General features: G+C 39.5%; 1 protein-coding gene across 1 annotated transcript; it reads left to right on the top strand.

Annotated features, from left to right (window-relative positions):
• The first annotated feature begins 1,101 nt into the window (after positions 1 to 1,101).
• On the top strand, positions 1,102 to 27,966 carry CLPTM1L (CLPTM1 like). Its single transcript, XM_084509319.1, has 17 exons — positions 1,102 to 1,365; positions 1,590 to 1,690; positions 3,492 to 3,681; positions 4,835 to 4,977; positions 6,842 to 6,920; positions 12,053 to 12,170; positions 14,166 to 14,260; positions 16,015 to 16,099; positions 17,143 to 17,246; positions 18,432 to 18,497; positions 19,463 to 19,513; positions 21,360 to 21,442; positions 23,252 to 23,286; positions 23,594 to 23,649; positions 23,733 to 23,777; positions 26,467 to 26,582; positions 27,826 to 27,966. The coding sequence occupies exons 1-17, from the start codon at positions 1,189 to 1,191 to the stop codon at positions 27,908 to 27,910; spliced, it is 1,629 nt and encodes a 542-aa protein (XP_084365445.1). The 5' UTR covers positions 1,102 to 1,188; the 3' UTR covers positions 27,911 to 27,966.

Raw genomic sequence — 27,966 nt, 5'->3', positions numbered from 1 at the left:
ACAGAAGGTGGGAAAAATGTATATTTAGGTCCAGTGGATATAAGCTGAAATAAACCTATGAAAGTTTTTTTGAGAATGAGTGTAAGGTGGTGAAGTTTACCAATGACACATTCTTAATGACGTGAAGAGTTCAAGTGAAGACCTGTTAATGCTTTTCTTAAAATTAGTCACTAATTTGAATTTATGGTGCACATGCAGGTTTTGAGTAATGTTGTCTGGCTTAGTCATGCCGTGGTTTGCATGAAGAAACAGACAGTGTGGAGGACAGTAAACGCATACGTTGTCAACCTGTTTAAGGAGAAAACACTGATAATCATTTTTCAAAAGCAAAATTTAATTTCTTCTTTCAGTGATGTCCAATAGACATGCACATTTCATTATGAAGAACTGCTTTAAAACTCAAACCATTTTTGCTTCAATGTATTTTTTTTGTTGTTTTCCTTGCTTCAATGTATTTTTTCATTTTCCTTCACTCTCTTTTTGCTTCAATATATTTTTCCTTCTGCTCCAATATGCAAATAACATGCTCGTTTTGTTCTTGTGTGAGTACATTACATTAATAGTGCTTTGATTTTATACTTGAGGGTGTAGATTATATTAATAACGCTTTGGTTTTATACTTGTGGGTGTAGGTTATATTAGCAGTGCTTTCATTTTATACTTGTGGGTGTAGATTATATTAATAGTGCTTTGGTTTTACACTGGTAGGAGTAGATTATATTAACAGACCTTTGGTTTTTATACTTGATTATAGATCATATATAGAGATTATACTATAAAAGGTTAAGGAAAAGAGGGCAGGCAGGGCAGCCCTGCTCCAGCTACCCCCTGGGATATCGCCACTGTTTCCTTTAAGATTTCCGTATGTTGTCGGCTGAACCTTAGAGAAGAAATAAGGAAACCCTGAAGGAAACAGGGAGGCGGGGGGTTGGCGTTGTTTTATTTTTACAACAATCCCCAAGTACGGGGGGTAGGACGGGACATAGAAGGCCGCAGCGCCGCGCCGGTTGCTAGGCAACGCCGCGCGGCCACTTCCGCCTTCCTCCCCTTCCCGGAAGTGACGGACGGGGGCAACGGCTTCCTTCCCCGGCGACGGGAAGGGGGGATGCGGCGGCGGGGCGGTTGCCGTTACCGTTACCGTTGCCGTTACCGTTGGCGGGGGGGGGGCGGCGGCGGCGGGCGGGCGCCATGCTGAGCCGCAGCTCGCTGAGCGGGCTGGCGGTGGGGCTGTTCGCCCTCTACGTGGCGCACACGGGCTGGGTGATGTACGGCATCGTCTACACGCGGCCCTGTCCGGCCGCGGGGGCCGCCGCCGCGCACCCCGCCTGCGTCTGGCCCTACCTGGCGCGGCGGCCCAAGCTGCAGGTGGGCGAGCCTGGGGGGGCGGGCCGGGAACGGTCCGTAACGGTCAGTAACGGTAACGGGGCTGTGGGGGGGTGAGGAGGAGGCACCGGGGCGTTTTCGCCGTTTGTTGAGCCCCCCGGTGCCCTGCCCAGCCTGTGGGGCTGCGTCGCGAAGCCCTGAGCTCTCCTCGCTGTGTGTGCCCCTGCCCTCAGTGCCCTCTCCTCTCCTCTTCTCCTCTTTTCCAGCTGAGTGTCTACACGACCACGCGGTCCAACATCGGCGCCGAGAGCAACGTGGATCTGGTGTTGAACGTGGAGGATTTTGATGTCGAGTCCAAGTTTGAAAGGTAAGTGGCAACGTTAGTTTTTTATTTCCGTTCACATCAAGTGTGTAAGCTGATAGTCACATGGGCAGAAATACGCATAAAGCGGGTAGGTATACTCTTGGTGACAGTATCGTTGAAGCAGCCGGGTTGTTGTCCTTGCATCCTTTGGTTCAGGGTTGAAGCTATTCCTGCACGCTCCGTGGGCCATGCAGCTCGCACATGTTTTCCATATTCTCAGTGCCAAGGCAGGAAAGCTGTCAGGTGGACTTCAGCCTTATAGCCAAGGACAAAGCGCTACTGTAGATAAAAACCAGTTGTTTGTTTGTTTTCTTAATGGAAGGTTCCTAGAATATTTCATGTATCACAGATCAGTGAAGCGTCCGCCTTGACAGAAACAGTGTACTACATTTGTGGGGTGCCAAAGAGCAGGCTCTTTGACAAACCCTTACACAAGCTTCTCTTACACTGAGTGATCAACTCTCGGTTGCAAGAAAGAAATCCGTGCCCAACAAAGTCATGCCAATAAATACAGAAACGTTTGTTTCTCTCACGTAGATCTTACAGGCCTTGAATGATGTCGTCTGTTGTCTAACTTTCAGATCCCACTCTAAACACTTGTATCACAAGCTGTGCTAGATCACTTCAGCGTTGGTTGGTTTCAATCAACATATTGTTTTAAGTCACATAAATATTTTACAGAAGCGTGCTTTGCTTGTGATAGTAAAAGTGGCTTTTCCTTGTGAAAATGTAAGTCAATGTGTCCGGAATATCCTTAAGACCTTTCTCTAATAATGTGTAGACAGAATAGCTGTGGCTTCAGACCCTGAAAAGAACCTAGAAGTCGTAGATACTGTGTTCTTTCTTCTTGTGTTGTAACAACATGCTTTGGTATAACTGTTTCAGCGCTGACAATCATAAAAGTAAACGTTTTCTGGTGGTTTACAGTTTCAAGATCTTCTGAAGGGATGGTGGTGCTAACATCATGCCCTTAGATGAATTTCTGAATATAACGCTGCGCTCTTTAATTATAAAGAGACACATGCATGTATAACAGTTAGAACAACTTTTGTATTAGCTGCTTCATTTTTTTTTTTTTGTTTAAAGTTGTTATCTCGTATCTGAGGTCAGAGGCTTACCCTGGTTCTTTCACATTCTGCGTGTTTCATAATTTAAGAACGTGAACTTCCGCTGTGTAGGTCATGGTGAACTTGATCTCTGGCAGACGTGAAAATAGAACTGTTTTACTGACGGCCTGCTGGGCCAGTGAGAGTATCCAGACAAAAAACAATTTTTTGAGCAAATGAACAGGGCGCTTCCCAGGCAGGTATAAGAGGAGTGACTTTGTGGCTGGAGGCTCTGTAGAGTTGTGTGCTCAGCATACTGTATCTGAGAAGATCCGTCCTTAACTCAAAGTGCTTGGCATAACTGAATTTCCTTCTGATCTTTGTCATGTATACACTCTGTCATCATACTCAGTGTGTGGAAAGTTATTTTCTATGAGTTCTGTGATAATTTGGCAGTGTGACCTGTTGGCTGGGTTACAAAACCGATAACTCAGTCTTGTGTTATTTAGGAGAATAAAGGATGAATTGGACAAAGATGAAAGTGTCTTAAGATAGCAGTAAAACTTTGGAAATGCAAATACTAAGTTACAAACCAAGGTACATAAATTGAGGCACCCGGTCATGGTCATTAGAGAACATTAGCCCCAGCATGTTCTTGCTTGCTTTCAGAACATCTTAACATGTTCAGTGATCCTCATCTGTAACAGCTTGATATTCCAACATATGTCACCTCATAACGTACTTATTTTGTGTTTTAGGACAGTGAATGTCTCTGTACCAAAGAAGACTCGAAATAACGGCACGTTATATGCATATATATTTCTTCATCATGCCGGCGTTTTGCCTTGGCACGATGGTAAGCAGGTGCATATAGTAAGCCCTCTGACCACCTACATGGTCCCTAAACCAGAAGAGATTAATTTGCTCACAGGAGAATCAACCACGCAGGTAGGTGGGTTTTCCATCTATAGAAAAATTGGGGGAAAAAAGTATGGGGAGGAAGGGAAAAGCCAAAATGCCTTTCTGCTTGATTATCAGCTGGTACACTAATAGTAGACCTTTCAGCACAGCAAATGGGGAGCCCTCTGTAATAGTGGCTCCTATTAAAACACTTCCCTAGTTAATGTGAATTACTTCTTCAAGGTTTCATTGCTCGTGGTAGAAATACTGTATTGTTTTGTAACAAAATGATGCTGCTTTCTGAGTTAGATTCGTGTGAAATAATGCTTTGCTTTTGTAAAACAGATACTAACTCACATTGATGAGTGACCAAAGCGTAGATTGCTTCTTTTCTGTAGGACATTCCTACTTTCCAGCTCAATTCAAGAGAACACGATAGTAGCATCCTTTGACAAATTCTGTAATAACTCACTAGAGGAAAAAATGTGGTGTTATTTAATGAAACGCTTGCAATGGCTCTTGTATCTCACTGTCAAGGGGAGGTAGAGAATTTCACCTTGCTCTTCTTCGGAATCTGAAATACACTTGTAGCTATCAGTGCTGTTTCTAAATCCTGTTGGAATAAAGTTGAAAATGAGCTGAAGCTAGAGTCCAGCATTAAAAGGTCAGAGCAGGTGGTGGTCAGCCAAGGAGAAGTGAGCAGAATGCCCGGGGGCTGAGCATCTACTGAAAGCTGCGGTCTTAACTCTGTTTCAGCACTGCTTTGCACAGCATTTAGAGGCTCAGAAATTCAAAACAAATGGTCAGATCTTTTTTACTCCCCCAGATTAAGTACAGTCAATCATCCTTTTGACTGTGTTGAAGTAATATCTGAATGCTCTACCGTTCTCGTGTTCAAGTGACTGTTTTCAGAGTATGCAGATGCATAAGGAATTAAAATAAATAAGCTGAATATTAATTCTTGGTGAACAGGGTTTTGAATGGGCACTGAAGTTTTTCAGTATCAAATTATGGTTGGCATTTCTATCTGTTCTGCTGTATTTGAGCAAAATACTTGGTCTAGTGTAAATTAAGGTAAGGTATTTCTTAATGAATGTCTATTTTGTGATACAGTTAATGACTCAGTAGTTTCTGTGAGTTAGAGTTTTATCCTGTTCAAAAGTCTGTGTTGTTTAGCTGTGTGTGTGTTGTATTTTTAAAGCAAATTGAAGCAGAAAAGCAGACCAGCGCTTTAGATGAACCCGTCTCTCACTGGAGGTCAAGGTTGACCTTAAATGTCATGGTAGAAGATTTTGTGTTTGATGGATCATCCCTCCCTGCTGATGTTCACCGTTACATGAAGATGTAAGTTGATGACTTAATTTTGCTAGATTATAAGCTTAATTGGCTTTTCTACAAAAATCTTTCCTATCCCCCCTTAGTATTTTATTTTTGTATCAGAGCTTAGGAGACAAAAATAGGCACTCCTTAATGCCTGCGTTTCAGTAGTGACGGTTAGTAAGGTATTATGTACTAGAACGCCTCGTTGGAAATACCTTGCTACTGGGCAGTTCAGTTTAAAATACCTTTTCATATGGGGGTTACCAGGGTAACACACAGCAGAACTGCAAAGACACAAGCAAAATGCTACAGCAGGCTTCACACCTTGTTCTCAAATCATACTTCTGGCCTTTAAAGCAATTATTGTCCCTGGACTTTTGCAGTTAACCTTCACGTCCAGTTGTGTCTAAACAGCAAGTTCTTAAGTGGCACGGCTGATCTATCCCATCTTTCCCCTCCCTCTTTGACAATGTGTTGTCCTACATAATTTCATTTTCTCAACAAAAACATAAGAAGCGCGATTTTTAGGCAGGCAGTAGCTTCTGTTCACAGCTTGCTTAAATTTCTTCCAGTGTTAACCATATAAATAGCGCTGTGTTGGCTGGTGCTGCCGTATGTTGATGCCTTTCTCTACAAGTATCCTGTTAAATCCAGAAGCAGTTGCTTAGTCAGCAGACTCTGGGGTTCTGGGATAGCTTCCCAAACAGAATAGATAAACTTAGCAACTCCTAAGACACTCAAAACAGGAAGGGGTTGATGGATCTTTTCTGGTCATGTCTAGATGCTCTTCAGTGCTGTTTTATCACATCATGCAGAAAGTAGTTTGGATGTGAAATAGCCTGCTGCAATTCCACTAGCGGTAGCTTTAATTGTAGTTGTTATATAGAAATTGAACTCTCTTCAGCTGAAGAATCAAACTATTTCTGATCTTCAAGTTAGTACTTTTCTATATTACTGTTGCCCCTTGAGTACTTATTATGTTGTTTTTCTTAACATGTATAGAGACTTCTTTGTTTTGTGAACTGCTAAAATCCAATTTTCAGACTTTAATAAGCTCAGTTGTGCTAGTTCCATAGCCTCTTACTAAGTATATCATAGTGTAGATAACTGCCTCTCTAGTGAAGAGCTTTAAGAATTTGTCTCTTTGAGGGCCCTAGGCTAAATACTTGTCCAAAATCCCAACAAAACAATTGTCCAGTGGTCAATTCTGTTGAGGCCTCAAAGATTAAGTTGTTATTGGTTTTGTGCAGGCTGGTGAAGTGATAGAGCAATCCGAATGAGTGTTTGAGTTCAGGAGAAGGCAGAGATGACTGATGCTCCTTGTGCACTCTCATCAGTAGTACGTAGACTTTTAGTGTGCATAGCAGCCAATGTTTACATGGTCCTGTGCTAGGTAGAGCAAGTGCCTTTGCTGAGCTGCTAGGTGTCACTGGGGCTGGAGAGGAGTGGGGGAGATGGTGGAGAGTTGTAACTGCAGTAGGAGAGGGATACTTGAGACAAAGGATACAGATATATGGTGGTAAACCTCATTGTGTTTCTCTTTGGCTAACTTTTAAATTTCCTCTGCCCTTGTTCGTGCAACAGCTTCAGCATCATCACGGCTAATTTCATTTGTCTTTCATTCTTTTTTGCTTATTTTTTTCTACTGAAAAATAAAAACAAACTGAAAAGAGAAATACACACTTTTTATACAGACATCTCTCAGTGAGAGATTCCAGGCTAGCAGTTGCTTCTTTCATGCTGTGTGGTAAAGAATAATGTGCCTGAAAAGATGGTGGGAAATTTCTACATGGGTAGATCTGAAAGTGCTGATTGAGTGCTAACTTGAATAAAAGCAGTTTTCTTTTTAGATCACAACAGTTATAAAATCCGTGTTTAAACATCCTAGGGTTCAGTTGGGGAAGACAGTGCATTACCTTCCAATATTATTTATTGATCAGCTAAGCAACAGAGTGAAAGATTTGATGGTGAGTAATAGAAAACCTTTAATTACATTTAATAGTTTTAACAGTAATCTTCAATGTTGTTATAATCAAGATTTTCTTCATAGGTTGTTTAATGAAAAACTATAAAGTCACAAAAGGATTTTATCAATGACTGTTGTTTAACTTAACATGGTCAACTGTGGCAACTGCAGAGTCTCAATCTGCATTTTGAAATATCTGCCAAATGCTCCCTTCTGTTCTGTCAAAGGATATTTGGATTCCATCGCTCCTGCCTTTTGGGCAGATACGGAGGAAATCAGCAGCAGCTGTGGTGGGAGCAAACACATGAGCAGTTTGACTCTTTAAACCATTTGATGAAGTCGTGTTAGCATTCCAGAGCTACTCCTAGTATCTTCTAGGGAAATAAGCGTACTGAACACAGATGGTACTGCAGTAACATAGAGATAAGAGAATGGCCACTTACACATTTCCAAAAAATTCACTTATGTTTAAATTTTCCAGTGGTGCCCTCTATCACGTTAGAGTAACTTCTGCATCTGAGAGTTTGGTGTTTTAGTACCTGCTGCCAATACACTAACAGTACATCTAATGAGTTTGTGCACTCAGATCAGGACTTGAAAACATTGGTGACAGAGTCACAGAAGGATGAGGTTGTGAGGGATCTCTGGAGGTCACTAGGCAACACACCTGCTCAGACCTGGGGCACCAAGAGCAGGTTGCACAAGACTTTGTCCATTTGGTGTTGGGATACATCCAAGGGTGAATTCTCCGTAATGTCTCTGGGCAACCTGTTCTCGTGTTCGTTCACCCCTGCAGTAAAAACAGGTGTTTTTTCATGCTCTTAAATTGAATTATTTGGGGGAAATCATGCAGTTTTGTTACTGCAACTCATACATCGCAGCCCCCTGCATTTAAGTTATGTTCATCTAGCACCTTTCAGTTAAGCCCTGCATTTTTTTTTTCAGTTTGGAAATGAGGAATGAGTTACTGAAAACAAAAACCTTGAATGCTTAAGGATGTCTCAGAATTGTTAAATGAGCATGTCTGGATTCAGCATCTTCTAGGTGGGATCTATGGTAGATAAAAACTTTCCATAGACCTTCTAAATTGTCTTTCCAATCCAAAAGAATTTCATTACTGAATGCTTGGAAGAATATCCTTTAAGAACATTTCTACCTCATCCCAAGCTTGTCTGGAAAAATAAATTCCTCTGCATTTCAGTTACAAATCTTCAAACAATCTCAAATACCAGATTGTTCTGTCCAGTATTTCATTAGATACTCTTGTAATGTCTTTACAAGCAGTCACTGTCCTTTGTTTTGAGTTTCTTACCACAGCTTATTGTTAAGTTCAGTACATTCATGTGAGTTTCAAACTGGTCATGTGCCCTGTTTACAAATAAACTCAGCGTTCTCATGTGGCTAAGAGCATTCCCACAGCTGTCATGCATGCCATGGTCAATGCTATTGCAACTCACAGTGATAAAGATCTTGAGAACGTGCTGCAAAGACTAATCTATCAAAACTAGCAAAATATCCCTTCAGCACTGGCTTATGTAACTTCTCAACAGCGAGGCAAACTGCTCTACAGAGCCCTACAGAAAGTCTGGTCTAACAGTATGTGTCCAACGAGCTAATGAAGGGTATATAAAGAACAGCTTGTGTGTGGAGCAAGGTCAGCATTTTGCTGTAAATAGGGAATATGTGTTATCTGCTGTTCTGCTAAGTTGTATAGGTTTTGAACTGACTATGATTTTTCACCCAGCTGTAGGTCTTAGAAGTACTAGAATTTAGTACAGGATGATGACTGTGTTTCTTATGTTGACAACTGCATAATGCAATGGGTGAACAGTGAGCTGATGGGTCGGGCTCAGAAGGCTTTACTAAATGGGGTTACACACAGCTTCAGTGTTATTATAAACAACCTGGATGCAGGACTCAAATGCAGACTAAGGAAGATTGCAAGTGATACTAAATTAGGAGGAGCTGTTAGTTCCTTTGAAAGTAGGGAGGCCTTGCAGACAAGTCTTAACAAACTAGAGGGCTGGGCAATCACCAGCAGCATGAAATTCAACAGGAGCAAGTGCCAGTTTCTGCACCTGGGTTGGCACAACACTGGCTGTACGTACAGACTGGGGGATGGGACACTGGAGAGCTGCCCTGTGGAGAGGGACCTGGGGTTCTGGTCAATGGCAAGTTGAACACGAGCCAGCAGTGTGCCCAGGCAGCCCAAAGGGCCAGGTTTAGTCCTGGGGTGCCTCAGGCACAGCACTGCCAGCTGGTCAGGGGAAGGGATTGTCCCGCTCTGCTCTGCGCTGGTGTGGCCTAACCTCAAGTACTGTGGGCAGTTTTGGGTGCCACAGTATATGAAGGACATAAAACTATTAGTGTCCAAAAGAGGGCTACAAAGATGGTGAAGGGTCAAGAGGGGAGATGTGTGAGAAACAGCTGAGGTCCCTGGGTTTGCTCAGCCCCGAGCAGAGCAGGCTGAGGGGAGGCCTTGTGGCAGCCTGCAGCTCCCTCACGAGGGGAGCAGAGGGGCAGGCGCTGAGCTCTGCTCTCTGGGGACAGCAACAGGACCCGAGGGAATGGCATGGAGATGGGACAGGGGAGGTGTGGGATCTGTAATCAGATGAGGTAGGTTTAAATAACTGTGCACATAGATGAAGGACTCATGACCACATGAGAGTCAGAGAAGGGAATTCTGGAAGATGAGAGATGCGGAGTATGAGAGTCACCATGGAGCCTGAGGCGTAGATAAATAACAAGAGGAGATAAGAGCAAAGACTGCTAGGAGGCCCAGGGGAAAAGAAAAACAACAGAGCAGGACCAGAACCAGGCACAGGATCAGGGGCTTGTGATAAGGTACATACCAGCCCAAGAGATACATCAATACAAAGATCAACAGATGACAAGACAAAGGGACCAAAGGACTGTAAAGGGGGGTTGGAGGGTTTTTAATGGAAAACATCTGGAAGGAAACTATATAAAAGGAACATTTCTGGGTTGTAATAAAGACTCATACTTGATCACACTAAGAGTCCATGCAGTCTCTGCAGGGAGAGTCAGACTCGGTGTTAGGAAAAGGTTTTTCACCTAGAGGGTGGCCGGGCACTGGGACAGGCTCCCCATGGACGTGGTCCTGGCACTGAGCCTGCTGGAGTTCTAGAAACATTTGGACAGTGCCCTTAGATACGTGGCTTACATCATGGGTAGTCCTGTGCAGAGCCAGCGGCTAGTGATCCTTGTGGGTCCCTTCCTACTTGGGATATTCTGTGACGCTGCGTTCTTACGCGTTCTCCCCAGTACTTGGGGCTTGGGGATTGCACAGGATTCTGAAGTAGTGAAGGGAACGCATCAAAATTCATATTGCAGAACTCATTTGCTCTGTTTACACACTGCTTTGTAGCACTGATAGTGCTAGAAGTAAAAGGTGATGTTCTGAGGCCTTACTCCAACAACAGGTTGTATTGCAGAGGATCGAAAACCTCCTAGCGTTGAAAGGCTTAGCAAGCATCACGCGCCTCAACTAGGTTGAGGCAACACTTGTAGATATTTAATTGTTCCTTAAGAAAGAGTTCATTCTTCTTATCTTTACAAATTTAATTTGCTTTTGGTGTTCAAGAATTTTTGTCTCTGTCTTGCTTGGCAATGTAGTTTTCTCCCTGCACAACTCCTATCTCCTTAGCAGTGCACCGTGTGCATAGAATGTTACTTGCCTATGTATTTGCAAAATTTTTGTGTTCTGTCTGTCCCGAATAGGTAAAATTTCTTTCCATTTTCTGCCAGACATGTTGATGTTAACTTTGATAGGCTGAGAAATTGGAATGAGAATGGAGGGATTACAGGCATCCTTTGTAAAGGAGAAGCCTGGAAGACCTGCACATAGCTTTTGGTAAAGACCATTAGAATCTTGCTAGCATCCTCAGCCTTCAGCTCTAACCCAGTTGTTTTCATTCTGTTTTTCTTCAGACTGTTTGGAGGTGCCTGACAGTTTTCTTTCTGCTGGATTTATAAAACTCTCACAACTTCAATTTCTTCCCCTCACATAAATTTGTGTTCTGCCCCCCCCCCCACATTCATAGGGTCATGAAATTAAGAATCATTTACACACACTGGAGGAAAAAGGGAATGGAATGGGAGAGTGAAAAAAATCCCCAATTTACATCTGACTCTGATATATGGGGAGGCTGAAAGCATTTTCTGTAACATTAAGATCAGAAGAAGCCCATTCATCTCTGATAATCGTCAGCTAACTGATTACTGTAGAAACATACACAGTGTGGAGTAACAATTCTGAGATGGGAATTATGACTGAGTAGTAATTAGCATCTTGAACTGTTACCATTCAGAGTGCCTGCCTGTCTGTAGTCTTAAACTATCCTTGAAAGTTTAATGCATACTGCGTGAACTTGTGCCTGAGTAGCTGTGGAGAATTCTAACATCTCTAAGGACAACTTTTTCTTTTGTTTTAAAACTAGTTCGGAGATGGTCAACTGTGATACAGAAGGAGCTGTGGCAATTTAGGACTTTTTTTTTTTTTCAACTTAAGGAGTCCCCAGATAGTTCTCATTGTAATTAAAAGGTAGATGAGACAGGAGAATTAGGTTAAACTTAATTGTGACACCCACTGTGTCATATTTTACAACTGGTTAGCTTTAGCCGTGTTGTTTTCATTATTCTGAGCAGGCAGCAACATCTTGCTTCACCATCTTTTGTGTTTGTATGAATTGTTATAATCTTTGCTTCTTTCAAATACAGATTCAAATAAGTAAATTTAGTGAAGCTGTGACTAGGGCCTTCAGAATATGTTCCGTTTGTCTTGTCTTCTAGCTTAACATAATCTTACTGTATACATTCAGAGAAGAACTATCAGAATGGAGAATTACTTTAAGCACACTTTTCCCACTTCAGCAGAGACCAGCAGAGGGAACTTAGTGTAAGCTTCTCAAGGGCTTTTGTACACAGTAACAGTGAAGTTGCTATAAGATTTTGAACAGAACAAACCGTTAATTTAGTGCCTCTTGGAAAAAACAAAAGCAAAGATTTCAAGCCTTAAAGAAGTCAACCTCTTAAATTGTGTGAAAGAATGAATGGAAATAATTGTTGCAGTGTTCTGCTATTAAACATAAACTATTTCTTTTGGAAATTCAGGTTATAAATCGTTCCACGACAGAACTACCTCTTACAGTGTCATACGACAAAATATCTCTTGGAAAACTCCGATTTTGGATCCACATGCAGGATGCTGTGTACTCCCTCCAACAGTTTGGTATGTTTTCATCTTTAATGACATTAGGTATTAAAAAAAAAAAAAAAGCACCTTTTCTTGTAAATATACAGGTGACATTTAATTGTGCTTGTTTTTTGGTTAGCTGGTGAAAATATTTAGTGCTACAACTTAAATTGCTTTACCTTAATAAGGTAAGATTGGAAATAAAGTGTTAACATGGTAGGAAATGAGTGCAGAAGTTAATTAACTTTTTTTTTTTTTTTTAAGTATTAATTTTCAATTTTATTTGGATAGTGCTACCGTGAAAGCATAACAGGTCAAAATAGAGAATATTTTGCCCACAGGTTTTCCCTATCATCCATAGAACAGAAAAGTTGGATCAGAGCTATATCAGCTTTTGTATTAGCTATATATAGCCAGTCACTCTGGACCTGTGGTGAAATGCAGCCAGGCATAGCAAAGACTTTGGGCTCAAGTTGTGCATAAGGAAAGAGTGTTGGTTCCGATCATACTACTTCAGACACTTCAGAACTGGCTTCCCTCTCACTTTGGCTCAGGTCAAGTACCTCAGTTACAAATGTATAGGATAATTCAGATAAATTGGAGGCTAAACTGTTAAATTCTGTTTGGCTTAAATGGAATGGCTTGGACTTGGACAGCGTTGGTGATTTTTTTTTTAGTATTTTTAACAAGTGAATTGGTTGGACAGTTTTTACTGCATTTTGATTTTATTTGGTTAGCTCAACTTTGATCATAACGGGCATCTGTGCTGAATTAAAATAAAAAAAAAAAAAAAAAAAAAAAAACCTCCTAAAAAGGGATGAAGGAAAAACCTAGAGAGAGAGACGGTTTCAGCTTCCATTTACTGTAGTAAGTGTACACCTTCACTGTGCAGTTCTTGTACTCTTCTGTTGGTGATATAGCCAAGCTTTTACTGCCTTTAAATATCTGTTCCACCGATGCAGACCTTTAGGAGTCTAATCATCCTCCTTAAAAATCTACGTATTATTTTAAAGGGCATTTTCACTTATTTAGTTTTCTCTCACTAGTCTCCAGTTGGCTTCTTTAGGCTAGGATAAAGAATTGAACAGTGTCATAACTCAAGCAAACTATTCAAATGTCAAAAAAGCATTACATTACAGTCTGAAGAAGAAGCACGTGTTGGACAAACACAGGAACTGACTGGAGGGTATAATAGGAATAGAAGACCCTCATGGGATCAATCATGGGATCAAATGGATTTCAGGAACTTGACAATCTGATGCTGGCTGCAAGAGCTGTTTTGTGATCTATCTTAATGCTGACTGAAAGAGATCAAAAGTGTATCGTGTCATTTGGAAAACGCAGTCCTTCATACTGGCACCCCTATTTATCACAGACAGCTCTAACTCTTTGAATTAGTCCAATAAGTAACAAGATGGCAACATTCCTCCTTTTTTCATTTGATAAGATGTTAAAGAATATGTACTCAGCTTACAGGTTGTGATTTCTGGAGGATGCTTTTCCTTTTTCCTTTATCAAGGAGAAGCTTCCAAGTTAATCTGGCAAGGGCCAGCAAAAGAGCTGATGTCTAATCTATTCTCTGGGGTTTGTAATGCTGGCCAAAAATATGGCCAAGTTTCTCACTGGCCTTGTTGTCTTCCACAGTGTAGTCCTTTTATCATTTTTCAGTCTTTATTGTGAAGCTCACTTTTCTTGCGTATTTTACAAGAGCTCATAGCGAAAGTTGAGTAATCCTTATTCTTCCCACTTGGGCTAGAATGACTTGCCATTTGTGTCTCTGTTCAGCTTAGGCTGTATTTGTACAACATGTTAAGAGAACATCAGTATGCTTGTAAGTGATGGGTTTTCTTTAAGGCTACCCAAATAACTAGCCAAAATATATGTAGATTGGGTTCTACCAGTAAAGCTGCCATCTTGTTCTGGATTTATGTTTTCTTACCAAACGCAGATTGAAGTAAGAAGATTCATACTGGACCTAACAGCAATTAACTGTCTACTACTTCTTGTATAATTACTTGTTCTTTCTCGTAGGATTTTCTGAAAAGGATGCAGATGAAGTAAAAGGAATTTTTGTCGATACTAACCTCTACTTTCTGGCTTTGACATTTTTCGTAGCAGCATTCCATGTAAGTGGAAAAACTTGGAGTTTTAGATATTATAGCATATAAGAAAAAAAAAAGGGTATTTGAACTTCATCTCTTTCATTTATTGAGAACTGTTCTTAAAATAGTAATTAAAATAGTAGAGAAATAGAAGTGGTGTCTGGTGCAAGTCAGTTGTTATTTCCAGTAATATGAAAAAATCTCATAGGAGATAGAAATACGAGATAACTAGGTATAAACTAAGTCTCGACTGAAATATAAAACATTTAAATCTATTATCACTTCTTTTAGTCAGAGTTCAACCGACCTAAGAATTAATCACCTGTTAACAGTGGTTCAAGCTTTCTGTAGAGTTCTCACAAGGTGTACCACTGCAGTTGCATAGATGTAGAACCCATAGTAGGGTTTGAGTCTCTGACTTCTAACCCCACCAGAAATTTAGATCAGTCAAGCTAAATTGCTTCACAAATTTTCTGCTGTAAATCATGGAGCTTGTGGTTCTAGGCATGGTTATTTCTTCTTGCTCTGTCCCTTGCCATTGGCATTGTGGGTGTGGTGGTTTAATGTGACTCTTCATTTCAGTGAACAATTTTTTAAGACCTCATTGTTTTACTTTAAACATTTTTGTTGTCTACAGTTATGCGGAATACAATTCTAATCTTCAGTGAGAGATAAAAACTTGCCAGGCATATTATTTTTCTTTACAGTCCCATTACATAAAATTAATTTGGTTGGAAAGTCATATATTTTCCAGTCATATGCTTTTTTTTTTTTCCTCTGTTTATCAGATTGTAACATATCTGTACTTTGGGACTATTTTTTTCTGATTTTTTATATTTTGTGTACCATTTTTTTAAAAAAAGGCTTTTTCATTGAAGCTCACTGACCCGAGAATTCCTTGAATCTGTGATGCCTTTTTTTTTTTTTTTTTTTTTTTTTTTTTAAGTCATTGAATAGATTTGTGCAAAGTATTTGACACTGTCCCCATGGTATCCTTCTCTATAAATTGGATAGACATAGATTTGATGGATGAAATACTTGGTGGTGGATAAGAAATTGTCTGGATAGGAACACTCAAAGAGTTGTGGTCAATGGCTCAGTGCCCAGGTGGAGGGAGGTGGTTCTTCCCCTCTGTGCTGCTCCTGTGATACCCTGCCTGGAGCACCGCATTCAGCTTTGGGTTCCACAGCTTGAGAAGGACATGGATGTATTAGAATGAATCCAGAGGAGGGCCATGAAGGTGATTAGAAGGCTGGAGCACCTTTCCTATGAAGACAGGCTGAGGGAGGTGGTGTTGTTCAGCCTGGAGATGATAGGGCTCTGGGGTGACCTTACAGCAGCCTTCCAGTACCTAAAGGGGGCCTACAGGAAAGCTGGTGGGGCTTTGGGCAGCCTGGTCTAGTGGGAGGTGTCCCTGCCAAAGCACTTTTAATCTAATTTAGTCTGGATTTCCCTCGTCTGTCAAGGAGCTGAACAATTCCTTCAGGTCTTCAGTCCTTCATCCTCCGCCATGTTATCCTGCATTGGGTTGTTAACTTTCCTTAGAGGGTGCAGCATTGTAGCAGTAGCAGTACCTGCACTTCCTTCTGTCATTTTACAGTGCTTTTGGAGCTTTGAGCTTTTAAGGCAAATTTTCTTTTTTAGCTTTTATTTGTAGTATTTAATTATTTCTTTTGTGGGGCTATCTTAAATTTTAAGATAAACCTTTTTTAACAGTTCAGCTGACAGTCTATTGCTGCCTGTTTTAAGCAAACAAGAATTTTTCTTGCAATTTGCAGCTTCTCTTTGATTTCCTTGCATTCAAAAATGACATCAGTTATTGGAAGAAGAAGAGGAGCATGATTGGGATGTCAACAAAGGCAGGTATGGCCCAGCATGCGAAGTGTTGTGTGTGTGCTGTATAATATACACTATGTGTTTTTATTCTAACTTGTTTTATGTATGAAAAGACAATGGCTAGCAGACTGGTTCCAACTTTGTTAGCGTGACGCTCAAGTATTACTTTGGTCACTTGCAAGGTTAGACTGTCTTGCAATAGAGAGTAAGTTTAAAATTAAATCAGTTACCATATTTCCCTTGCTGAAGGAACAGAAAAATGCTTTAAAAAAAGAATGAGGACAAGGGAAATATCCTGTGGATGGAGAGAATGTGCTGTCACACATAATTTTGTCCTACAAGTCCTGTGTCTTCCTTGTAGTAACTAGCAGAGAATTTCAGATTTAAGTTTTAAATGCCAGTTAAATAAGTGAGTAAAGTCAAATCGGAAAGACTGAATGGCAAGGGGTTTTCTAATCTTATTATCAAAGTATCAGTCTTCAGTAATAGGTGGCTCCATTCTCTCATTAGCAAACTTTAGTCACCTTTCTGTATGTCTTTCTTGCCCTGAGTGAAAACTATGACAGGCAATTGCTCTGAAATAGCGCAGAATAATTGTTGATGTTTGAATGTATTGTAGCCTTTCCTCTTCCCAGTCCCTATTTAATCTAAGAATTACTTGGTGGAAATTTAGAAGCAGTCAGGATTTTGCAAAATCTGAAAAATAACCGTAAGATACTGTTCTTAAAATTTGCAAACATCAAATTAGTTGTGTGAGGTTCAAAGACTGCCGTTATCTCACAGCCTTTCAGCTTTCATAAGCTTAGTTCGTAGTAGTACAAATACTCTGTTGAATTGACAATTCTCCTTCCATCTTTTGGGATAAAGTTTTTTTTTTTTTTTCAGTATTTGTCCTTTTTTATCTGTCTAGATATATAGATCACTGGCTGCTTGATATATCAGGATGTGTATCCACAGAAGTTCATGCTTAAACTGCTTAGGACGGAATTACAGTAAATAGGCCAACAGTCATCTGTCATCTCAACTCTTCATTTAAATATTAATATTTTTTTTTTTCCCTCCCAATCTAGTGCTTTGGCGATGCTTTAGTACTGTGGTAATATTTCTTTTCCTTTTGGATGAACAAACAAGTTTACTGGTACTGATCCCAGCAGGCATCGGTGCCGTGATTGAGGTGAGTTGTTACAACTCCAGAGCCAAGTAGCAATATTCTCAGTAACATCCACCACCTGTGTCTGGAGTCTTCCAGTATTGTTTATTGTTGTGGAAAATAAATGCTCAAGTAGTTGGTATTAAAACACTGCAGTAGTATGGTGTCTTAGTAGCATTGTTCAGGTGGCTTTCAGTGGTAGAGGAGTCAGTGTCCCTTTATCAAATGACTAAGCTGGAAGTACCACGTTTTTCTGGGAAGGACCAGCTGGTACGATGGAAACCAAGCACAGAGCTGTGCTGAGGTTCCTTCCTGTCACATCAGCTGATATGCAGCACTTGTGACCAGGCATGTTTACACTTGTGAAAGGTTGTGTTGGCAGGCCATGTACCATCAGACAATGCCTCAGGTCTGCAGTTTTCTCCCTGGCAATGCCTCAGGTGCTTGGGGAAAAAGGAAGAGGGAGGGCCTGATGGCTGTGTGTGTTATTCCAGCAGGCCGTGTCCAGTCAGTGGGCTAGAGATACTGCTTAGGAGCCTGCCTATGTGCAGTGAGGTACAAAGTCAGCACTAAGGGTAATGGAAGACCTCTACCTACACTGCTCGAAGATCTAATTATTTCTCAGTATTTAAAAACAATTTCGGGGCTCTCTGGTGGACTTTTTGACTATGCATCTGTTGTAGTTGCAGATAGCCCCTGTGAACACCAAACAGTTCTGAATTTTTAAATAGCAATTAAATTGTTGAATACAAAGCCACAAGGTGACCCTTAAAACTTGTGTATAAGACAAAATAAGCTTTTGCAAAACTATAAACAGTGGTGCTATGTAAAAAAAAAAAAAAATTACTTGGCAGGTGGTTACTGGAGGGTTCTCCAGTCACCTTCCCTAAGGTGCATGCTGAGAGCAGCTGACTCCCACCAAGGCACCGCAGTCCAGATGCCATGGAAGGACTCTGTTATTTCACTTGCAGTACCTCAGCTGATGTGGGGACTTAATAGTGCAGATCCACAATACTGTACTCGTCTGGTGATGCAGCATGTGGTTGGTATTGACATGCAGACTGAGCTGCAGTCGGGCTGTTGCTGCTTTATACACACAGGGTGCTTACAGTGGATATTCTAGGGTCTTGGTTCTGATTTTATGAATCTTGCATAAGAATTTCCTTTGGGCAATTCTTTACGTATACATTTTGTTTTTGTTAATCACAGCTCTGGAAAGTGAAGAAGGCTTTGAAAATGACAGTCAAGTGGCAAGGCATATGGCCCAAAATTCAGGTACTTCGTTGGTTTAACAGTTACCACTGTTGAGATTTCTGCCTCTTAGAGTAGGTACTGTAGAGTACTGTACTGTGCGGCTTGGCTTTCAGTGATGTGAAGATTTAAAAAACTGCTTAAGCTTCCAGTGTAAATCTTATCTTTATGGATGGCTTAATATTAAAACTGGGTGAATAGTTTCAAACTTAGGAATTTCTACGATCGATTCTGTAGAAGCAGCAGCAGTTTGTATGTATTTGTGATCTGAGAAATCTCAGAATTCCTCTGTCAGTCCTGCTAGATCTTGACATATAGACCTGTGCTACTACAACTGCATTGGAAAGGCACTCGTTAACTAATACTGTGATTTGAACTAAGGAACTGAGTTTTCCATGAAGCTGTAGGCATAACTTCTCCATTGTGGAACTAATGAATGTTGTCACGTGTTCAGGGGACATGGCAGCCTTCTCCAAATCCTCTGGGTAACAGGTTAAGTCTAAAGACTGTCTGCAGGACATGCTGTGGCAGCAGGGATTGGAATTAATGCAGATTATAGTTCCTTGGGGGTTTTTTGTTTGTTTGGTTGTTTTTAATGTAAACAAAAAACAATTGTACAACCTTCAGTGTTTACTTTGGAAGAAGAACAGACTTCTGTATTGTTTGATGTCTGTACATCTTAAGCAGCTGATTGCTCTGTTTGCTCCTTGTTCCTGTTCAAGGAAATGTGTTTTTTTTTATATAAGACTTTGACATGTTTATAAGACTACAGGAACGCTGTTGAATTGCCTGTCTAGGTCATTAAGAACAATATTATTTCAGTCTGGAAACAGAAATTGGTTAGCACTCATACTAACACTTAAAAGCATCTGCGTGCTCAAAACACAATAACGTGCTGTAAAATAAAATCCAATTCAGGATTGGGAGTCAAACAGCAAATGTTTTTTTCCCCCAGCTCTGACTAATTATACATTTTATGTATTTTGCAGTTTGGTACATACAATGACTCTGAAAAGAAAACCGAAGAATATGATGCCCAGGTAAGAGGGAATCCTAGGACTTCTGATCTATAAAGACCAAAGATCTGGATATATCTGGTCTTCTGATTGACTTATTTTGCTCTTTAATCATCAGATCTCCTTGGCTTGAAAAAAAAAAAAGAACAAAACAAAACAAAAAAAATCACAATGACTTATCTTTATTATTTTTAGATTAATATTTAGTCATGTCATAAATATGTCATATATGAATAACTATGTCTTGAAGACGGATGTAAAGAATATATTTAGTTTTTCTGGGATTGCCTACATTTTTGAGTTCTGTTTGACATCATCTATTAATTTTACAAGTGGAGATGGAGGGGAGGCAGGCATTGGAAATTTGCTCTTCAGTCCTTTTGGCCTCCTGAGCGTTGTTTTTAAGTTGGCTGGACTTCTTGCAAGCTTCGTGATAGTCAGACATTTTGATCCCCCAAAATTGTCTTCATGTTCCTCTCAATAATTATGCTTAGCCATTTTGCCTAGGGATGTCTAAAGTCTTCTATTATTCAGAAAGTAGGCTTCTTGTTAAAAAAAAAGAATTGCACAGGAGTTACATAATAACAGTTTGCACATGGACCTACCTTGAGATTGGGGAAGTCATGTTTTGACCAGTCATATCAAGTGTATGTATAATATTTTCATTTTTTATCTTGATGGAGCAGACAACATGGTCAATTGATACCACCACCCTCATTGGAAAGAGCTTCTTTGTAGTGTCTAATCTAAACCGATCCTCTCTTAGTTTGAACCCATTATCCTTTGTCCTATCACTCTGCTCCCTGACACAGAGTCCCTCTCCAGCTTTACTGTAGGCCCCCTTTAGGTAGTAGAAGGCCACAATGAAGTCTCCCCGGAGCCACCTTTTCTCCAGGCTGAACAACCCCAACTCCCTCAGCCTCCCTTTGTAAGAGAGGTGCTCCAGCCCCCTGATCATTTTTGTGGCCCTCCTGGACTCATTCTAATACTTCCATGCCCTTCTTGTGTTAGGGGCCCCAGAGCTGAACCCAATGCTCCAGGTGGGGTCAGTGTAGCTCAGGATACGTTGGCTTTCTGGACTGCAAGAGCCCATTGCTTGCTCATGTCGAGCTTCTTAAGCTTCACATCAACCAACACCCTTAGGCTCTTCTCCTCAGGACTGCTCTCAATCCATTCTCCACCCAGCCTGTATTTCTGATGTAGGGCCTTGCACTTGGCCTTGTTGAACCTCATGAAGTTCGCACAGGCCCACCTCTCAAGCCTGTTCGAGTCCCACTGGATGGCATCCCTTCCCTCCAGCATCTCAAAATTACACAGATTTAAGGAACTCCATCTGTTTTTGTACTGGAAAGACTTAGAAGTTATGACATTAGTTTGATCTATGGTTCAGATATAGGTTATTGTTGCATTCATAACAGGGACCAGAAATTTTGAATAACTTTTGTGGTTGAGGCTAGAATCTGATTGAAACATTTCTCTGAGAAATAGAATTGGAAGTGACTTGTCTGAAGAGAAGTGTCTTAAAGGGTTACAATTTTTGTATTTTCATTACAGATTTGAAAATCAGTATTTGTACTTATGCTGGTGGAATGAGTTGAACGTAGGGTAGCAATACTGGTGTTAAGCTACTCTTACATTGATCTTCGTACTGCCTCTTGCAGCTTATGCTTCAAGGTCCTTGGTGGTATGAGCTGAGCATTGGAATTTTTGCCATCTCTTGAACTAGAAGCAGATTGAAAATAATAGTAAACGTTTAAAAATGCAAAAAGATTTACAGGAAAAAAAATACATGTCTGTCTTCCAGTTAATGCCATGAGAAATTTCCTGTATATAAAATGTAAACTAATGAGTTATTTTCTTTGTCTATTAGGCTATGAAGTACTTGTCATATTTGCTCTATCCACTGTGTATCGGAGGTGCAGGTTACTCCTTGCTGAATGTCAAATACAAAAGGTACTGTAAATCTGTAAAGGGTCTTATACAAGATTGAAACACTTCCCATTTTTCTGAATTAATTGGAGATGATGGGATGCAGAAATCAGTTACTTCTGTTTGTGGAATTTCTAAGCTAGGAATTGAAAAATTCTATAGGATCTAAAGCTTTAAAATCCAGCTGTCTTTTAACATCCTGTAAGCTACAAACTGTTTCAAACTATGAAACAGGCTGTGCTTTTTCAGAACTAATCTGATATTACTGTAGTATTCAGTAAATTGCATAGGCAATTGCAATTGCAATTTGCTAATTGCATAGGCTGTCAATCAGGAGAGGAAGAAGAAGGCTGCTAGTAATGTTCAAAGAATGGATAAAGTGACAGGAGAGAGAAGTACAGTGGTTGAACCTTTCCGGTAATGGAGAGAAGCAAAAACCGTCCCAAAATTATGTGCTCTCACCAAGGGATTCTTCTGTTCCTAAGTATGATGAGAAGAATCCAAACAAGCAAAAGTGTTTTTAAAAAAGGAACCTGTGCTCCCTTAGAGCCATGAGCTTACTGTGGTACAATACTAAAGATTCCACATTTCAGGAAAAGGTGAAACTCCTGTCCACTTTCACTCAAAATAATGTATCTAGTTCATTTTGTATTGGAGAGATATAGACAAGTAAATAGCCATGAAACTTTGTGTTTTTTTAAAAAAAAAATCTGCAAACACAAGCATGGTGATGGCTGTGTAGGCATATTTTTCAGAGTCTTTAGGCCCAGAAGCGATGAGAGGGAGAGGGAGCAGTACCTTAAAATAACAAGAATGAACTGTTGCTGTCTACATGGGCTGTAGCACTTGTACTAGAAACTGGGGCAATTTCCAGGCTATTAGAAAAATAGTTTTTTCAAAAGGTTCTTGTCTCAGAAGTTGACAAATATAACAGCACTGAAAAATTCTGGTTCTCCTGCAAAATTCTTAATTTCATTCAGTACTGCAAAATGCTATATGCCAGGTGTTCTGGGAGCTGTAGCCTGAAGTGAAGACAAGTCATAGGATGTTTATCGCTGTTAAATCTCTTTGTACGGGAATGTGATGGATTCTTAACAGTGGATTATCCTTTAATCTTGCAGGCATTTTGTGATGTATTTTGTAGATGCTTGTGAATTAGTGGAATGCTGCTGCGGCTGTAAGGTTGCTATTAAGTCAGTAGTGCAGCAGTGCAAGTTTTAGTTAAATAATATAATCTGGGCATCACGATTATTAGCTGTTCTTACTATTGCAAGCAGAAGTAGGGAATTTGGACCATCTGTAAACTACTAACGATGGAGCTAAGGTTGTCCTTGTTGAACATCTGGGGAGGGGTTGTTAGATTTAAGGAGAGAAAAATGCAGATTTCTTGCATTTACCTTTTTATTATTATTACTAAAGTGCTCACTATAGTGGTTTGCACTGAACAATATTTGTTGTCAGAAATTTAATTCCTTACAGTGTTATGTCTTTATTTACATATGTCTTTATTTAGAATACAGCGCTAAATATAGACAATGTTCAGTGCACAACATTACCTGATGACAGTGTGCAGAAGTCTTACAATATTCTGAAAAAGTATAAAAAGCAGTTGATAAAGCTCTCCAGAACTGTTGGATGCACTGATAAACATAGCAGCTTCACTGGAACCCTTCCTAACAAAGGGAGAAGTGAGGTATTTAGTTCATGCATAAAGCAATCTACAACATATCCATTTATTGGAGTTGTCAGCATACTGCCATGTAGAGGATGTATGACAGGTATGTATTTTTGACTGAGGTGAAAAACTAACTGGGCTGCCTTTCTTGTTTGTAGCTGGTATTCCTGGTTGATTAACAGCTTTGTCAACGGTGAGTCCTTTCTTACTTTTTTTTTTTGTACTATTCATATTTCTTCAAATGGAGGCCAAGCCTCAAAGATAAAAAGTCACCGATATCAGCTAGATCAGTTTAATATAATACAACAATAACTTGACTGTAGGTTCCAAAACTATCACAGTGATTGAGAAAGGAAGAAGAGCCAAGAAAAATCGAAACAGAAGGATTAGATGCATCTTCTTTTTAGGATTATGTGTAAATCTCTAACTGTGAAAGTATAGTTGCATGGTGTACTTCTGTTATGTGTATGTCTATAAATTTTTCCATATTCTATCTTTAGGAGTGTATGCTTTTGGATTCCTCTTTATGCTGCCCCAGCTGTTTGTAAATTACAAGGTGAGATTGAAAAGCAATAAAAGACAACTTCTCTAGTCTCTCTGTCCAGACTTTATTACTAACTGATATTTTTTTAATCCTAGATGAAATCTGTTGCACACTTACCATGGAAGGCTTTCACATACAAAGTAAGTAAAGCTGTAGTTTGAAGGCCATTGCTGTCACTATGGAAATGATTTTTTGTGTGGATCAGCTTAGTAATACACAGCTTAAGGCCATGACTGCTTTTCTTCATGTATTAAGAACTAAACTGCCTGTAAAAACAATGTTTTTTTGCAACTGTCCTTAAAAAAAAATACAACAATTTCAGTTTTACATAATGACCTCCATATAATGAGAATCTCATCCAATCTAGGATGTAGGTAATGCTGTTTTCTCTGCTCTCACCTGTCTCAATTTAATACATCATTACATCAAAAGAGGGGTTATATCAACAAAGCTTAATTCTCAACAAACAGATAGGACCACTAAGAAACCTTATTTTGGCAGGCTCCAGGAACCACCAGAGACTGGAGTAACGTACACATTTGTGCCAATGTATTACAATTCTCCAGAACATAAGAACTTTAAAAGAAAGTGTTAAGAGCTGCTCTGGACACTGTCCAGTTCTGAACAGATAAACTGAGGCAAAAGAAATAAAATAAAGTACCTTTCATAGCTTTTCCATTTCTGTGAGCCTACAGCAATAGACAGAATTTCTGATGCCTTAGTATTTTTAAGGAATAATGAGGCATCTAAGAAAAAACAGATTGAAATGTAGCTGATGGCAAAATAGCAACTAAATGGTATTCAATATGGAAATAAACATCTAGTTTTTTAGGCAGATTCTAGGCAGATTAGCATGCCTTTCAATAAAGGGAATTAAAAGGTATATTAGTGAAGTAATTTCACAGTACCAAATTGGCAACAAAATACAGTAACTGAGCGGAGACATCAGCAGCTAAATAGGTAACAAAAGGACAGTGTTCAAGCAATGGGCAACAACCTTCAAAGCAGAATGTTCTTGCTGAACAGCCTTTTCTTACAGAGTGTTTATGGTTCCAGTTAAAAGATGCCAGGAGCTATCTACAACAAAAGCTTTTGTGTGTGTAAAAAAAAAAAAAAAAAAAAAAAGCATATGATGTTTTCAATTATGTTCAACTTCTTGGGCTTTGGAGAGAGTAATTGGCTTTTTCCTAGTGGAAATTTAAAGTTCTTTCCTCTCTTCTGCACTTTTCTTTAGAAAGAATAGTCTGAGGTCTTTTCTGGGACTTTTGGTGGTGTTTTGTTTTTGTTCTATTTGTGTTGTTGTTTTGTTTTCGAAATAAGAGGATTTTTTCCCTAATTCAGACTTTTTTGTTATAAGACTTCAGCAAAAACGAAAATCCTTCTAACTTTTCGTTTTCTGTAGTCTTTACGTTTATGCCCTGTATACTTCAATGACGTGTACCTTTAAATGAAGTAATCCCAAAAGAAAACTAGCTAGATTAACTACTGTTAGATGAGCTGCTTGATGTATTCAATTTCATTGGCTTTTGAGGACTGCCTAATGCCTGAAGGAGGATGGCTTTAGCCTTTTCTTCCTTTCATCGTAGTAGGATCACTAACATGGAAAGGCCTACTTTTCCAACTTGCAAAGCTTTTTTTTATTTTTTTCCACAATAAATCTTTGCACAGGCTTGAGAAGTGCCATCCGTATTCTTTGATCACTTTAGATTGATGAATTTGTTTTGACTTGTCAGTGGCAACTTGCCTGTTGAAACTAATCACAACTTTTTCCTGTCAAACACCCTAGCGTTCTGCTGATGCTGTGTTTCATTATACAGACACGAGTTTATTTTCAGGAGCAAGTCCTTTTCTGGTTAGAGAATACATGATTTTCTTCCCTTCTTGTGGCATGGATTCGTGTACAGTGAAGCCCGAGTAACAGCTTGCTAACAGTGAAAGGAGAAGCCCTGTGATTGACTGATGATTATTCACTGTTGGGTTAGCAAACATTTTTTGCTGAACTTTAATGTTTTTAATGAGTTGAATCACGTTATTGCACCATCTGATGAGTACTGGAACTGGTACACTGTAAGAACTGACTTTTAGCCTTCCTTGTAGACTAGAAACCAATCTAGAGGAGTTGCCCTGCTCTTTGTTTCACTTACCTTCTTTGTCAAAATATTGGCATCTTTGCATGCTCAGAGCTTCTGTGCTGCTTTCCCAGAAAATGGCTGTGAATTTAAACTTTCTCACTCAGGAAAAAGCAGTGAGAAAATGTTTCATAATTGCTTCAGAAATAGAGCCTACAGTATGCCTAGTTGAGGGGAAATGGTGTAGAAAATTACATCTCAGATAAGGCGTGGATGATTGCTTCCAGGAGAGTGCTGGAAATGTTTTAAGATCTCAAGGCTGCCAAGTTAATGTGCTTAAGAACAGTTTTTACACAAATTTCAATTTCCCCACAGAAAATGAAGGTGACCTATAACATTTTGTAAGTCTTAAATAATTTGCATAAAGACTTTTTGCCAGTTTCTTTTAAAGATTTCACTGGAGTTAAATCCATGTTTTTCTTTTAGCTTAGTAGTACTCTCATTTACCTGAAGCAGACTTAATTCCTTTTCACTTGTAGCTGTAGTGGTGTGCTCTGGATTTGACAGTATGGCCTTCATTAAAGGAAAGCGTTTTAAAGTTTGCAATAGTTTTCCAGCAAAACCCTCAAATATTATTATAAACATGAAATAGTCTGCGTACCTACTGAAAAATGCTAGGAAGCCTGTTTCCTGTAGCTTTGTATGACAGATGATTTCATTTCTTCACAGCCTATTAAAATGTTATTTGTTTTATTTGTAGGCATTCAACACCTTTATTGATGATATATTTGCTTTTATCATCACAATGCCAACGTCTCATAGGCTGGCGTGCTTTAGAGATGATGTCGTGTTCCTGGTCTATCTTTACCAAAGATGGTATGCCTTTCTTTAATATTTATAAGAGGTTCTTCAACACCGTAGGTGGTTACAGTCTTAATGATTTAAGAACTAAAAAAATAGTTTGGGATAGAATTTCTAGTATAGAGTATGGTCTGGATAATGGTAGTTGAGCAAATGGAAGTGTAGAGCAAGGAGCCTCAAAAGAATACTCAATAAAATTATAGGAGCAAAAACATCTTCCCATAACTGTTGGTATTCCTGAACCCTTTCTAGCATGCTAAGAATGTAGTCAAGTAAGAAATTCCTCTTCTCACAGAACTTACAAATTATTTTCTGTTACCCCTTCCCCCCATACTCGCCAAAACTGCAATCCTCCTTTGCAGTAGATAGTTTGCCAATTTGGAGGGAAAAAAAGGGGAGAAAAAATAAATAAATCAATAACCTGTGAAATGAAGACCTGAAATAAGACAGAGGAAGGCAATTCTTAAAATTGCATTCACAAACTTGCTTCAGAGCTCTGGGCTTCTAATCCTCACCGAGGGGCTACTTGTCCACTTCTGCATCTGAAGCATACTTCCCAAGTTGCAAGACGCTAATGAAGGATGTTTTTTGGTGAGGGATTGCACTGCTTTATATAGGTTTGAAACACAAGTTTTCAGGTTTGAAACACAAGTTTTCAGGTTCTCTTGTGACTTGAATATCTGGCAAGTTTCTGATTCTTTAAGTAAATTCAGATGGGGATGAAGGCTATATGCAGTAGTCATTAAAATATTATTCATAAGTTAATCTACAGACAGTGTATTTTTGTTCCCTAGAACAAATATTTCTCTGTGTTAACAAGAATTCTAAGCTAAGTTCACATTATACCAGAATGCTAAATGTGAACTTCACTTTTAGGTTTATGTGATTGCACATAAAAGAATAGGTCTCCTTCCAAGGTATTTTTTTCTGGAAAAAAAAATAAAAGTACAACAACTTCTGATAAGGACTATAACCTGGATTCGAGTTGGAGAAGTGACTTGGATTGCTTAACACTCCAGCCAAGCTTTAGGGAAGCCTTTTTATGAGACAACTGGATAAGTCTTAGTATGAAGAAGCTTGTGTGTCTATATCTAATTTTTAAGACTCTTGTGTTTTTAGGACACAAATTGAAATAGAGAATACAATAAGAAAGGAATTCCTTTTTAAAATTAAGCAGCACAGAATTGCTTAAATATCCTTCTGGTAGCAGATAGTATTATGTGTAACTAATCTTTTTTTTTTTTTTTTTTTCTGCCAGGCTTTATCCTGTGGATAAGAGCAGAGTGAATGAGTATGGAGAATCTTATGAAGAAAAGCCAAAAAAAAAAGCTCATAGAGAATAATTAAGAATTGAAGAATATTCTGACCCCTGGACTCCTACTGGTTACGTGTATTATCT

The sequence above is a fragment of the Aythya ferina genome, assembly GCF_964211825.1.
Source record: "Aythya ferina genome assembly, chromosome: 2".
NCBI classification, from domain to species: domain Eukaryota; kingdom Metazoa; phylum Chordata; class Aves; order Anseriformes; family Anatidae; genus Aythya; species Aythya ferina.
Note: the sequence above shows the minus strand (reverse complement) of the source record. Positions and strands in the feature narration are given on the sequence as shown.